Source organism: Hippocampus comes, unplaced genomic scaffold (assembly GCF_001891065.2).
Source record: "Hippocampus comes isolate QL1 unplaced genomic scaffold, H_comes_QL1_v1.1 scaffold51, whole genome shotgun sequence".
Classification (NCBI taxonomy): Eukaryota; Metazoa; Chordata; class Actinopteri; order Syngnathiformes; family Syngnathidae; genus Hippocampus; species Hippocampus comes.
The window spans coordinates 3,763,069-3,777,793 of record NW_017805497.1 but is presented as its reverse complement, the minus strand read 5'-3'; the positions used below and the strand labels follow the sequence as shown (position 1 = coordinate 3,777,793).

The window sequence follows — 14,725 nt, the reverse complement described above, 5'->3', positions numbered from 1 at the left end:
AATGCCAGCACACTCGGCCTTGCTGAAGTACAATACCTACTTTTGTCGACAGTGAAAGTGTAAGTAAAAAAAAAAACTATTTTTACGGACTGTCACGCACATGACAAGAGTACAGTCGTCCCGTCCCCTATAGCGCTCATCCCAAATGCTGACAACATCAACAGAGTCACCTCACCTGTAACACAAACTAAGGGGCTCACGCATCTCGTCTTTTCTCAAACCAAGCACCGCGGCTATGTTCAGCCACTCCCCATCTTTCCATCCCTCCCTGGGGTCGCTGCTAGTCCCGCCTTCCTTCCACCGCCATCGGACCGAGTGGCAGTTGCTTGCATACGCACTCCGGTTGTCGTCCTCCAAAAACCCGGGCCACCATTTGTTAACATACATGCGCTGCACTGCTGATAACACTTTTCTACCACTTTTGGGCTCCCAAGTTGAACTTCTCCACGGGCGAATAGAAACAGAAGAGACGTCTTCCTCTACTCCGGAACAACATTCAAGTCACAAGGTGGGCCCGAAAGAGCGTTGCGAATTGCCGACAGGTGTCCCGCACTATCAGATCGACTCTTTCTCCCTCCGGTCGAACCTACAGTCGCCATCAGTAAAAGGATATGTTGATTTTTACAAATCAAACGGTATTATATTCTCCCGAATCGTTTATTTAGGACAACACGTCAGTCTTGAGGCACAGGTGTAACCAAGTGACCGTGTGGCGTTCACCGCCTTTCCTGTACAAGGGTACGAATGATGCGTGAAGTCCCACCAGAGTAGTTGCGCTTTTCCCATTACCCCACCTCCTTATGCGGTGTTATTTTGTGTGTTTATTAAACTCTTGGTGTATATTCGTAGTTCGGTAGTTTTAAATGATCCAGGAAGTCGCATTTGGGTTTGCATGTTAAATTACAGTCGGGTTTTTCCAGTTGTCTTCTTGTTATTTCAAATGAATATTGATCATGAATTTAACTGTTCAAATGGTTAAATGACACTTTTCATTCGACCATTACTGTATTCCAAGGCAAACGATCCCACTTTGTCCCTGCAAAAAAGATCCAGGATCTTAGGAGTTTAGGCCTACTTAAAACCAGGGTTGCATGGTCAGCAATTAAAATATTCACTAATATGTTACAAAGCGTCGAATTTACTTTGTGCAGTATTATAGGTTTGCACTGTATTTGAATTGTTACTTAACTGTCTATAATGACTCTTAACCATGTTTTAGATTACATAAATTGTAGCCATCTACCATGGAACAGTCATGCTGAATGCTGATAGATTGAAAATGTCTCTCCCATTCTGCAAACACTGAAGCATTCTCTCAGAGATGAAGTTTTTTTTTTGGAAGTTTGTTCTTGCCTGGTCGCCACAGGTGCAGGTGTATCATTTTTGTCAGGTGACTTCTGTTTTGTTGGCGTTGTTGGCATTTACAAATGGAGTGAGAGAGCTTGTCAGACCAGTTTACGTGTGTGTTGATGCTTAGAGAGATAGTAAGCTTTCTGAATGAATGTTTAAAGGGAAACGACATTAATCCGATACACTTATGGCTGAAGTTATTTTAAAATTTGGACAGTATTTGTAAATACTGGTCGTTGGGTTAGGATGTGGCAATGTTGATGACGAATCCTTGTAATGGTGTGGAAGTTTCTGTCATAAACAGGTTTGCATGTGACTCAGTAAAAGAACAGCAAGTGTTGTTTCCCTCTTCCAAACTCCGCCTTCAATTTTTTTTTTTTTTACTACTTTAGCCTTGGAATTTGAGTTTCTCCAAATCACCCAAATATTTTAATGCAACAGCAAACATTGGTGTTGCATATCAGTTTCACTTATGATATGCTTGTTCCATGTTATCAAATATGATAGCCTTTGGAATGACTTGTCCTCTTGTTCTTGAAAGTTCAGGCCTCTCAACGGAGCTCACTGAGCAAATCGGCATAAGCAATACATCATCAAGGCTGCAGATGCTGTCGTTTCCAAGGATACATTAGTTGACTGGTATTAGAGCGCGATTATGCCATTGGACTTGAATGTTGATAGCATAATGACAAGAACTGCAATGTAGTATTTTTGTCATTACATGCATCCACTTTCGAGGATGAAAACTGGTTGAACTTGAACAACAGTCTTGTATGGCCACCCGCTCTTCTCTTTTTTTTTTTCTCACAGTTGGAGAATTCAGAACACAGCTCATATGTCCATGCAGGTTTAAACGTGCACCAATCAAGTCTCGCAATTTAAGGATAATGTTAAAAACAACATCCAGCACAGAAGAGAATAATTCTTGAAAGCGCTGTTGTATGTCTGCTACCTCAGCTATCGTTTGTTGAATACCATTCAAAATTAATATTGCCTTGAAAATAACAAAATCTTTCTCAAAACTTGAAACTTGGTTGAAAATGTCTCTTGCCCGAAAAACATATTCTATATGTTTACTGCTTTAATCCCTCAAAGTACAATGTATATACAATGCAGTCATTAAAATAATTGTCCCCTTTTAAAAATCTTTTTTTTTCATAGAATAATTTTATACATCTTTTAATGTTCAAGATCATCAAATGAATCAGACACATCAGACACATAAAATTAAAATGAAAAATGTTAAATGATTTGATTTGCTAAGAGGGAAAAAAATATTCAGTTACTTGTTTGAAAAAGTATTTGCCAGTTGCCTCCGTTTTTAAAGCATGAATTTACTGTGGCTAATCATATTTTCAATTCATTTTCACTGATCACAGCCAAACCCGATTAGCCCTGCAGACTTGTTCAATCAAGAAATCAACTAAAATAGAATCTGTCTGACAAAAAAAACCCAAAACCAAAAAAAACCCCAAAACAAACAAACAAACAAACAAACAAACAAACAAACAAACAAACAAACAAACAAACAAAAAAACAACACAGAAATGTGAAAGACTCATTGCCAGTTATAGAAAGCTTTTCAGATGTTAAGAGTGCCCCAACTAATTAGATTTAGGGGGCAAGTACTTTTTCCACATAGGTCCAGGTAGCTTGAATCTATATATTATCCCTTAATACATAAAATCCCTATTATAAACGGCATTTTATTAATTGTGTTATATTTGTCTGATATTAAAATGTGTTTGATGATCTTAAACATTAAATTCAGGAAATGATGCAAACAAGTCAGAGTTTGACAAAAGGGCTCAACACCAAAAGGACCAATCTATAGCACTGAGAAGTTGCATTTTCTGACACAAAAGGCTGGGAAAAATCCTAGATAGCCTGTTTCTTATCCTAAAACATCATGTTTGGAGGCCAACATGGCCATGTCTAATGCTAAAATATGCATTTTAATGTGTTCTTTTCAAAAGTATGTTATTGTAAAAGACAAATTCGAAATAGCCGAACTCTTGACTTGTTGACATTAACTGGGATAGGCTACGGGATACACGCGACACTCTAGTGAGAATAAATGCTTCAGAAGATGGATGGAGGGATGGATGGATGGATGGATGGACAGTGCAAGCTGTAAAAAGCAACAAGCTTCTTTTACTGCGGCACTCTTCTGCTAAATTTGAAAAACAAATGCCAATTCACATGGAAGCTGTACCAGCGACATTTACATGTATCTGGATCTGGACCAAAATGTTATGAGTGCTTCTGTGGCCCATGTACTACCACTTTACAAAGTATCATGGAAATAGTTACTATGTAATTGTTGTGTACTTCATACCAACTTCCAAACCTCCCAACAAACAGACACCAAAATATAACCTTTTGTTTCACACTTTGATGCTTGGCTGTTACAACAAATTTAACAACACGGCCTCAGGCATTGCATTCAAGTTACTCTCTTACAGAGTGAGACTCCTTTATCTAGCTGCAAAGGTACCCAGAACAGTGAGTCCATATGCCATTTTTATATTCAAGAAACATCTGTGACATTGTATAGTTCTGTATGATGAACATTTCCTCTGTGTTGAAACTTATTTTCAAGGAGAAATAATGTATGCATGTTGTCATAGGCCACGGAGGTGATAATCCTTGCGAATGGTTCTTTGTTTTTATGAACACAGCAGCTGTTTCTCTTTTGTCTGTCTTTTTGTTGATGTTTTTTGAGTATGATTATGGAGCTGGCAAAGATGTGTCGGTGATGGCTGTTTCGAGGTTGAACAGTCGAATGAGTGAAATCGGTGAAATGCAGTGGATAAAGAGGGCAACACGTAGTCTTGTGACCTTGCCAAGTACACACCAAATATTTCATACAGGAAACACGTCAATCTAAGTTTGATTCTTTTTCTGTGATTTCCACTAAGCATGCAGTCCATTATTAAATGTGTAAGATTGATGAGCAGTGTTTTAATCTAAATATCTTTTTCATTTCAGCCATGCTCCTGCCCTCAATTCTACTCTTCCTCGTTGGCCTCCTCATGTGGCATCCCAGTGCATCATGGGCTGCTAAAATCATTGTGGTCCCACCAACCCTGTTTGAATCCCATATGTACATTTTCAAGACGCTGGCCACCTCTCTGCATCAGGAGGGCCATGAGACCCATTTCCTAGTCTCGGAGGGACGTGAGGTACTCCCTTCCCCTCACTATAAACTACAGCGCTACGCGGGCGTTTTCAACAGCAGCACAGCTGAGAGTTTCCTGCAGTCTAAAGTTGGCAACATCTTTTCAGGCCGCCTTACATTTCTGGAGCTTTTTGACATTCTTGAACACTACAGCCAGAATTGTGATGCTATCGTAGGCAATTCAGAGGTCATGGCCCGCCTCAAGCAGGCCAAGTTTGACCTGTTGCTGGTGGACCCCAACGAAATGTGCGGGTTTGTCCTTGCACATATACTCGGCTTGAAATATGCCGTGGTCAGCACAGGTTTGTGGTACCCTACGGAGGTGGGAGCCCCGACCCCTCTCTCATACGTGCCCGTGTTCAACTCATTGCTGACCGACCGCATGTCACTGTTCCAAAGGATCACCAACACAGCTGTCTACCTCATAGAGAACTTTGGAGTCCATTTTATTTTGATCCCCAAGTACGATCGGATCATGAGGAAACATGGAATCAAGCCGCGAGTGGCTATGACTGACCTGGTGCGAGGCAGCCAGATTTGGATGCTGTGCACTGACTTGGCGCTGGAGTTCCCCAGGCCTACCCTCCCACACGTGGTGTACATTGGAGGCATCCTCACCAGGCCAGCAAACCCACTGCCACAGGTGAGAGTTGCGAGCGGCGCACAGAATAAATCACAAGTGCTTCATTAGGTAGGCAGACCGTTGTGTCAACACTTTTACAATGAGCACTTCACCCTAGCTTGCGCTTTATACATAGGCTGAGCCACTTATTTCTCATTGTAACGATCAAAAGAGCTAATATTATCGGTGACGTTTTACCATGGACATACGTGGAATAATTGTAGTAACTGTCATGCCTTTGGGCTGTTTTAATTACACAGTAGCCACTTGGCTGAACACAGCTCGACTTGCGTCCCCATACTGGTAGCTGAGCCTCCAAGCGCCGAGCCGACGCAACATGAGTGACGTAAAGCAGGGGCCCCCAACCTTTTTTGCCCCACGGACCGGTTTATGTCAGACAATATTTTCAGGGACCGGCAATTAAGGTGTGGCGGAAATAATACAACAAAATAATATGGTATGAGCTGCATGAAAACTGTGGCGTTTTCGAAATATAATAATAAACACAAGGAGCGTCTAATCTGGCCGCAACACTCCGATCGCTATGGCAATGTTTAATGCCTTCAAAATACGATACAGCGCAAATTCAAAGTGCATGAAAATGACGACTCACCACAGCACCGAGCTAGATTTTCTGCAACCAGACGGTCCCATCTCGGGCTAATAGGAGACAATGACACCTCAAGTGTGTGGTTTATGTCCAGTCTACTTCGTAATTTTGTTTTCGTCGCCGTTGCTGCAGAAACCCCCCGTCTCACACTGGTAGGATGTCGGAAATAGCAATAGTGCTATTGTGGCCATCTCAGAGTATTCAGGCATAACTTTGATCCAGTTGTCTCGAACGTACTTTTAAGGCCGCCGTCATTTGCGATCTCCAGCAGTTTTTTTTTTACTCATTTTGCGAGCTCCCGCGTTTTGTTTTGAAGTAATCGGTCACGTGAAGGAGAAGCGTGGCTTGACGTGTGTCAAGCGTAACACAGACGGATGTAACGGAGAATCCGGTAGTTTTTCAAAATAAAACATATTTCGTATTCCGAAATAAATAAAACGGAATTAAGGCAAGTTCTTTCTGTGCGGCCCGGTACCAAATGCCCGGCGGACCGGTACCGGTCCGCGGACCGGCGGTTGGGGACCCCTGACGTAAAGCACTTGTCATTGTGTTGGTATGTCTTCATTGTGCCAATGTAACATATGAGGATACTTGGCCAGAAATGGCAAAAAAATAAACACATGCTAACATCATATGCTGACCCATTTGGCAGGCCTTTGCTCTCTCCTTGGCTGCAGCACTCTGTAGCGAATCGAAGTTTCCTTTTAAATATCATGTGTATTTTTTCTTTGTGTCTTTTATCACTACTTGCATGCCTCCACTAATTTGTACACAAAGTAACGCAAGGATGGCGTCGGTTTGATTGGACATAGGAGATACTTCCCTGAGAGGGTGATGGGGGCATGGGGGAGTTAGTCCATCGTTTGGACAAAGACGGCGTGGGTTGTTGGTATCTTCAGCGTGGAGGTTTTGGAATGCTTCTCTCGGCCAGAAGGAGCATTGTGCCCTAATGTGTGAGGGAGTTAGAATGTAAGCGCAGGGAGAATGAGGCCATTGTTCTTGGCAGAAGCCAAGGGACACTGAGACTTTTTATGGGGTCACTGTAGCTTCCTTGTAGGGACAGCCGGGCTGCACTGCTGGGACACAGAGCACAGTGTGCCACTGCAGTTGCTCCGTGCCAGGTCCGGCTTTAGCTGCCACAGCTGGACCATTTACCTCCGTCTGCTGGATGTAGAACACTCAACCATGGCTCCACTCTGATCCTTCCTTGACCAGTGACCCGTGTCTCTCCATCCTGTTAACGTACTCTCCTTAAAATGACAAAAGTAATCCGCAAATATTATTTTACCCGATTGCCGTGTGCTCCCTTTTTGTGCTGCAGTAGTATACTCGGTCTCAATTTCACTGAAGCAGCATTGTTGTTGTTTGCGAAAACGTTTCGGCTGTATTCAACGTGGCGTGTATTTTGCCGTTTTCCCTGGTACTGTTTTGAAGTTGAATATTGATCTCCGCCCAAACGGTGGAAGGCTTTGCTGCATAGGGAGTCCTGCAGTGATATTTTCAGTGTTTCAGCGTCGTGTAATTTTATTTTCCCTTGTTGCAAGTTTTGCAGAAAACATTACAATGCGGCAGGAAGCGAGTTTACGAAAGGTGACACCTGAGTGCAATGTCTCTTCATGGAAAGCAGTGGCTAGCATCTTACATTTACAGCAGTTTATAACTAGAAAGCACTCGTCAAGGGATTTATTTTAATGACTTATTTGCTCTCTATATCAGCAAGACAACATTTTGAATCCGTTTTATGACATCAGACCTCGTTAAATCATATATGCAAGCTAAATCCTCACATAAATCAACACTGTAATCTTTACTGGCGTTGAAAAAATCACTCTCTAAAGCAATAAATGGCAACCGAGGACTTGTTCAGAGGGAATGTTTTGTCTTGTCCATTTGGACCCAAATCAGCTTAGCTCATTGTTTTTGTCCAAATTGAAATTACACAGGAAACCATTACAACAGGTGTCGGTTTAGCAATAAAAAAATCTTGCACAAAAATGTTGCAGTAAAAAAAAAAAAAAAAGAAAAAAAAGGTTGCACCACATGAAGTGAAGCACTGTGTAACAGTAGTAGAACATTGTGTTACTGTCATGACTGTGGATAATGTAGTTATTCTTTCCAACTTTTTACATATTCCCACAGGACTTTGAAGTATGGGTTAATGACACAGCAGAGACCGGCTTTGTTGTGGTGTCCTTTGGCGCTGGGGTGAAGTACCTTTCCCATGACATTGCACACAAACTGGCAGGAGCCCTCGCCAGGCTACCCCAGCGAGTCATCTGGAGGTAAAGTACCTCTTTGTCCTTACTCACCTGTCACAGCTATCACAGTGAAAGAGGTGAATATTTTGCACTTTACTGTCCTGATATTTTTCCAACTTGGTTCTCAAATACCTCTGGATTTAGCAAGGCGCTTGAGTTTTAAACATCTAATCTAGCAATACCTGTTGACTTGTTTCTGTGTGCCTCTTTTTACTTACTTTGTTTTAAAACTGTGCTTCAGCGAGACCAACTGGTTAGCACCTCCAACTCAAAGTTCATACGTTGAGGGTTCGTGTCGGGCCTTCGGCCTTCATGTGTGGTGTACTAATGTTTGCATGTTTGGGGTTTCTCTGGGTACTCCAGTTTTTCCCTACATTCCAAAAACATGCATGGTAAGTTAACTAAAGACTCTATATCATCCTTAGGAGTGACGGGTTGTTTGTTTATACAGTATGTGCCCAGTGACGAATCCAATAATTGAGTAAAATTTATAGCATAAGGCTGAGCGATAATTCAGTGTCAATATGTATCGTGATACACGCTTGCTTGATCTCATTAGAAAATGCCATTTATAAAGTGTTCGATAGACAAAAGAAAAAAAACATAAATCAGAAAGCAAACCCTGACCATAGCGTTGTGCGTGTTGGAGGCAGTGCGCAGCTGCCTCCAAACATGAAGAAGGAGTTAAACCAACGAAGAAGTAGCCTCTACACCAATGAAGAAGAAGCATCTAATCCAATGAAGAAGAAGAAGCTAAACCAACGAAGAAGAAGTGTGCGCGGGTGTGCGGCATACTCACGCGGAACAAGAGCGTGGCATAAATTTATTCAGATAAATGACCAGTCAGAAAAAAAGGCCAAAAAATATACTGTATACCTATCGACCAAAATGAAATAATTCATATGCTTTTCAGTGACATAGCCCAGCCCTAATCTAGCAATGTTATTAGTTTGTCGACACACTACAAGTTTTGATTGTGACTTTCGAGAGCTGCATGATTTATAAAAGTCAATTTAGCATGTTAAAGGACCATACAACCCAAAGTTTGGTACTTATGAAATCGTAAAAATGATTCAGTATTGTTGAAAACATGTATTGCATTTTTATGCCTTGGTAGTGGCCGGTGGGCGGCTGTCTCTTGCTGGTTTAGACCCCAAAATAGATTTTTGTCTGTGTGAAAGCGTCTGTGCATTTGATTGGCTGTAAATTGCGACTTCACTTTGCCAGATCATGCAATGGGGAATGATAATTTTGAATTGGCGCAAACCCAAGAACCAGACCCACCACATGTGAAATCTGCAAAATAGTGCCATTGTATTGAATAAATTAGGATAAAACTGAAAAATGAAACATTAAGCTGTCAATATTTTCTCTCAAACTATTCGGAGAGTGGCTTTTTGAAAAGGTGATTCTTATGACAGAGTCATGAATTAATCTATGGCTATTTGTGTATAATCATTGAAATTCATCACATCATATCACGAATATATGGGGGACTCTTAATGGGCCACCACTCTAAAAAGATTAACGTCAAACCCTGGGTACACCCACGAACCTAGTGAGGACAGGTGCCATCGACAATGGATGAATTAAAACTAGCTACTCATGATGCACATGTATTATTGAGATCAACAAATTTATCACACATACTGACAGAAAAAAAGTGCTGGAAAATTTACTGGGTCAATCATTGTGTAAAGCAAACTCTCACATCTACGCTATTTGTTTCATAGCTGGTGTTTTTGTCAATGAAGTGGTCAGGTTTTGATTCTTTGCTTTCTCCATGAGTCAAGAAAATGAATGTGATAAGTCAGGCATGGGTGTGTGCTCTGCAAATGAATCAGTAACAAAGGGTTCAACATGAACTTTGGGTAAATGTTTGTGCTTGGTCAGTGAGCAGAGAAAGGTGGAACTGTAATTCAATAGCACGTAATCATTTACCCATCCTTCACACTGACCACTAGACAATGACACCGATGAGAGACTTACAAATATTAGATCTAATTCTGAAAAAAAGACTAACACTCAGGCGATTTGTGCAGCAACAATAAAGCTCGCTTTCTCAATTTCAATTCTTGGGAAAATGGCATTGATGTCAAGATGTAGACTACGCTGCAATCGAGTGGCAAGGAGTGGAATTGGTATGCATTGTGGGAAAAGTAGGTTGCGGTCAAGGGATGCTTTATACGTAGTTCTTTTTTAAAGCTATCGCAGCCACAATAAATGACCAGGAGCACCACATTTGGCCCGCAGGCCTTGAGAGTGACACATGGATTATGTTGCATTCTAGTGTACTGTGTATCGATAATGATCAATTTTAAAGAAAGGTGTTTAGATGTATATTTATTTGATTTCTAGGTTGTTTACGTTTTCTTAATATCCCCATTGTTGTTTCTAGGAGTAGGAAAACTACAAACTGTTTTTACTAGTTTTAATGTTGGTATTGTAGACTGCAACCAGGAATAAACTGTTTTAAAACCAGATTTCATGAGAAAACATATTTTTCAGGATGAAGAATATTTTTAAAGGCGTTTTAATTAGTATCGAGGACATCCAGTGGCAAAGAAGTGCAAGACTTCATTTCTGTTTCCAATCAATGGCCGAATCACTCCACATTTGTGTGACAATTTCAGTTTCCAGCTCGTAGGGGAAAAGACAATGGAGTTTCATCAGAGGAATACTGCCACAATATGACGAAGTGGTCTAGACCCAACTTGGCTTTCTATTGTGGTCTTTTTGCAAGCACCATGCAGAAAAAAAACAGTACCTCAAGACTGTAAACTCCAATGGCAAATGACTCAACATGCACTTAACTGCTGGAATATTGGTTCTTATTCTGTTGTAAGTGTCTGGTGGTTCTTGTCATCGTGATAGTTAGTGGTTATTCAAATAACTGAGTCACGCACTTCATTCTTTTTGTGGCACATAGAGTACATACCATGAAAATTTGGATTTGGGATTTGAATGCATTTTTGAAACATGGCAAAACAGAAAGTGAGGCAGGTAACACGTGACAATGAAATGAAACCCTTCTGCAGTCAAGCATTCGTATAAGATTTTGTGTATATTTGTTGCCCTGAAATTCTGAGGATATGAAGCTCCGTGATCCCATACGATGAGATATTCCGAACTGGTAGAGAACAGGGGGCCTGAGGAGATGAAGTGGGATCAAGCCCAATGAATCATGTCATTGATAATTAGCTTGCATGAATGTAGGCCTTGATTGGCAACACAGTGACTTAGTGTTTTGTTGCAGATAGTGAGATAAAAGATTTTGAGGAAAGGATTTGTCTACATTGGTTGCCACTTGTGTGAGAATGCAAAATTAAAGCCACGCAAGACCAGTTGAGACCTTTGTTTGATTCCTCTTTTGCACTGGGAAATTTTGACCCGCTACCTTTGTTAGGCGTCCATGTTCTTTGTATTCTATATAGCGAGCCGGGTTTTACATGGGGCTATATATTCCCAAACGTGCTGTAAGGTCATTGTTTTATTATTTTGCGAATGGTTACAGTCTCTTTTTTTTTCTTTGACAGATTTTCTGGTGCCCCACCCAGTAACATTGGCAACAACACTAAGCTTGTTGATTGGATGCCTCAGAATGACCTGTTGGGTGAGTTCACATGAGCACTCCTGGACAGCTCTACTCTGCTTTTAATACGTGTTTTATTGTAGCCACTGAGTATCACCTATCACCTATTTTGCAAATCCTTCCTCCCATGCCTACGATGTGAATGTCTCAGAAAGGAGGAATGTGTGTTATCCAATGACTTTCTGTTGAACTTTGGGTAGTAGTTCTGTTTAGTTTTAACTGTAAAAGATTGTACATAAGACTAATAAAATCACGTACTATTTACAAAGAGAAGCAAACATGTTTACCAATGAAATGACAAAACCGCACTCTGTGGCTTTCAGGCACATGCCTCTAGTGTTAGTCAATGTCTACCACACATTACCACTGGTTTCCTGCTGTCACAATAGTACAGCATTCTCACGTCCTCACCTCTTTGCATTCACGCTACTGAGTCACTTGTGTCAAACCAACCCACATTTTAAGGTCAGCATTATTTGCACATATTGATAACCCCACAACAATGATGTCTTTTACTGTTCAGGCCACCCCAACATAAGGGCTTTCTTGAGTCACGGTGGGCTGAACAGTATCTTTGAGGCCATGTACCACGGGGTGCCAGTGGTGGGTGTGCCCCTCTTTGGAGACCACTACGACACAATGACCCGTGTGACCGCCAAAGGTATGGGCATTATGCTGCACTGGAAAAGCATGAGTGAGGACGACCTTTATAATGCCCTGGCCACCGTCATCAATGACACAAGGTGAGATGTCTTTTGTACTTTACAGCCTTTTTATTAAATTTTATATTCACTGTCCAAAAACCCATTGTCCCTTTTTTTGTGTTTTTATAAAGATTTCCGAAAAAACACAGTAACTTCAGCAAATATTAGATAGATCTACTGTAGCACCAGAAATGTTAAAGCTGTATTTTTCTGAAAAAAAACTTGCCGACACCGGTCTCATTTAAAACAAAAAATGGACAAAGTAGCCAACAACATTTTCTTGGGCAGTTTTGGGTGTAGAATACAAAAATCTACATAGTTTGTCTCTTTATGCTCCCGTTATCCTTGCAGCAAAGTGAAATCTCCTCTTGGTGGTCTGATGGGTACAATATGTTCAATGAATCCCATGGCAATTCATTTATTGTTCTTGGAATCTAGCTTTGAAGTTAGAAATGTGCAGTGTTCCATTTAAGTTGTGTGGCTGGGGCAGTGTGCTGCCTCGCAGCCTAGCAAAACACCTCCTCCAAAAAATAGCACATCGTGTGTCACGGGAAAAACTGGAACATATGGGCCAAAATGAATGGTACCACTGTCTTCAGTACAAAAAGCTGATCGAGCAAATATTTGTCATTCCTGTTTATTTTTTGCCGCAGAGCAATGTCATCGAAATATGAAAGCAAGTTGTTCATTTATTATGAATTGAATTTTTGTTGTCTTCTGTATCTTTATCTGTATTCTTTATCATTGTTCTTTAACATGGAAGAAAAAATGAACTATTTTTAAATTTATCCCAATACTTGAATATTGAATAGAATTTTCAGTGAGGTTATCCGATGAGCAAAATATTAGATAGCTGCAGCCTCAGTCATGTGTCGTGCAACTCACGAGTTCTGGCAGTCCGAACTGCCTTCGTCATCAATGCGCGAGACCCAAATGATCACACTTTGGCTGGCTCAGTCAAACACCATCAGTGCCCCCCGCCCTCCTGTACTTAAGTCCAATTTTTACAAAAGGTTAACTGTGAATTTTAGGCCACTTTGCCCTGATTTTTAAATCAGTTACGATGATCTAACAGTTCGTGTCCCACTATTTCCCACCCCAAGAATTTGAATATTTTCTATGCTTTCTCCATGGATGACAGAGCATTCTTCTGTGAGCATTGCATCCTTTGTCATCGTCACATATGCCCATTAAAGATGCAATTCCTACAAGAATACGTATGTTTATATTAATGCTTAGACTGCATTTGTTTCATTAGAAAGAGAGCGAGAGAGAGCAAGAGAGAGAGAGAGAAATGCATGTGGCTTTACTGTATTGCTTAGTAGGGCTATCTTGTGAATGTCTTTGGGATCACATTGATTTACGTTGGCTAAAAAAAGGTGAACTTTCTCCAGGTACCGACAGCGGGCAGCCATTCTCTCCACCATCCACAAAGATCAACCCGACCACCCAGTGACTAGAGCCGTCTACTGGATCAATTACACCCTCCGTCACAATGGCACAGATCACCTGCGCTCTGCTGTATACGACATATCCCTCTACCAGTACTTTTTGCTGGATGTGATTTTCGTTATAGGGTCAGCCTTGGTCATTCTGGGCGTTGCCTTGCGACATTTGGGACGGTTACTGAGGGCAAAGTGTGGTGACAAGAGCCAAGTCGGCAGCGTTTCCAGGGAGGATGGAAACATGGTCAATGGACACTGCCACTGCTTGTCCAACGGTAAACACCAAGGCAATGGCTCCTTGAAGAATGAGAAGAAGGTGAACTAATGTTCTCAAATGGCCAAGAGGGATGAGGAGGCGGTTGCTCAAGGGCGTAGCCCTGGGTTTTTGTTGTTTTTTTTTTGTTTGTTTTTTATCAACGCTTTGGAGGAGAGACCCTTGTTAGATCTGCATCAAGAAGTAAATGCCACTGGGAGTGAGGCTCAAAAAGGATATGCAATATGTGTGTGTGTGTGTGTGTGTGTGTGTGTGTGTGTGTGTGTGTGTGTGTGTGTGTGTGTTTGTGTGTGTGTGTGTGTGTGTTTGTGTGTGTGCGCGCGCGCGCGCGTGTGTGTGCGTGTGTGTAAAAGTGTCACCACTGCATGAGGAGAATTTAAAGTCGAATAACAGCATCTGCCGCGGCATATCGTCAAATTGGAACACCGAAGATGCACGTCCCTCTGCTCTTTTAAGAGTTGATCGACCGTGATGAAATGATATCACTAACCACACATGGACTTTCAAACTATTTAGAATATTTAATTGTTCGCTGCAAAGCTCACCAAGTGTCTGGGTTAGCCTCGAGGGCACATTTATTTATTTTTGTCAACACGAGTTTTAATGATGGATGTTTTATCTTATTTTAATTTATTTCATGGACTTATTTCATGGTGTGATAACATGATGATGGATATACAGTCGCTCCA

General features: G+C 41.3%; 1 protein-coding gene across 2 annotated transcripts; it reads left to right on the top strand.

The window, feature by feature from the left end:
- The first annotated feature begins 286 nt into the window (after positions 1-286).
- Positions 287-14,210, top strand: ugt8 (UDP glycosyltransferase 8). 2 transcript variants are annotated; one of them, XM_019876757.1, is made up of 6 exons: positions 287-508; positions 4,342-5,174; positions 7,903-8,045; positions 11,558-11,634; positions 12,137-12,356; positions 13,712-14,210. In XM_019876757.1, exons 2-6 carry the CDS (start codon positions 4,344-4,346, stop codon positions 14,085-14,087), a joined length of 1,647 nt encoding a protein of 548 aa, XP_019732316.1. In that variant the 5' UTR covers positions 287-508; positions 4,342-4,343; the 3' UTR covers positions 14,088-14,210. The 2 variants fall into 2 exon arrangements, with proteins under 2 accessions (XP_019732316.1, XP_019732317.1); XM_019876758.1 differs by lacking the exon at positions 287-508 and adding an exon at positions 4,064-4,186.
- Positions 14,211-14,725: the final 515 nt, after the last annotated feature.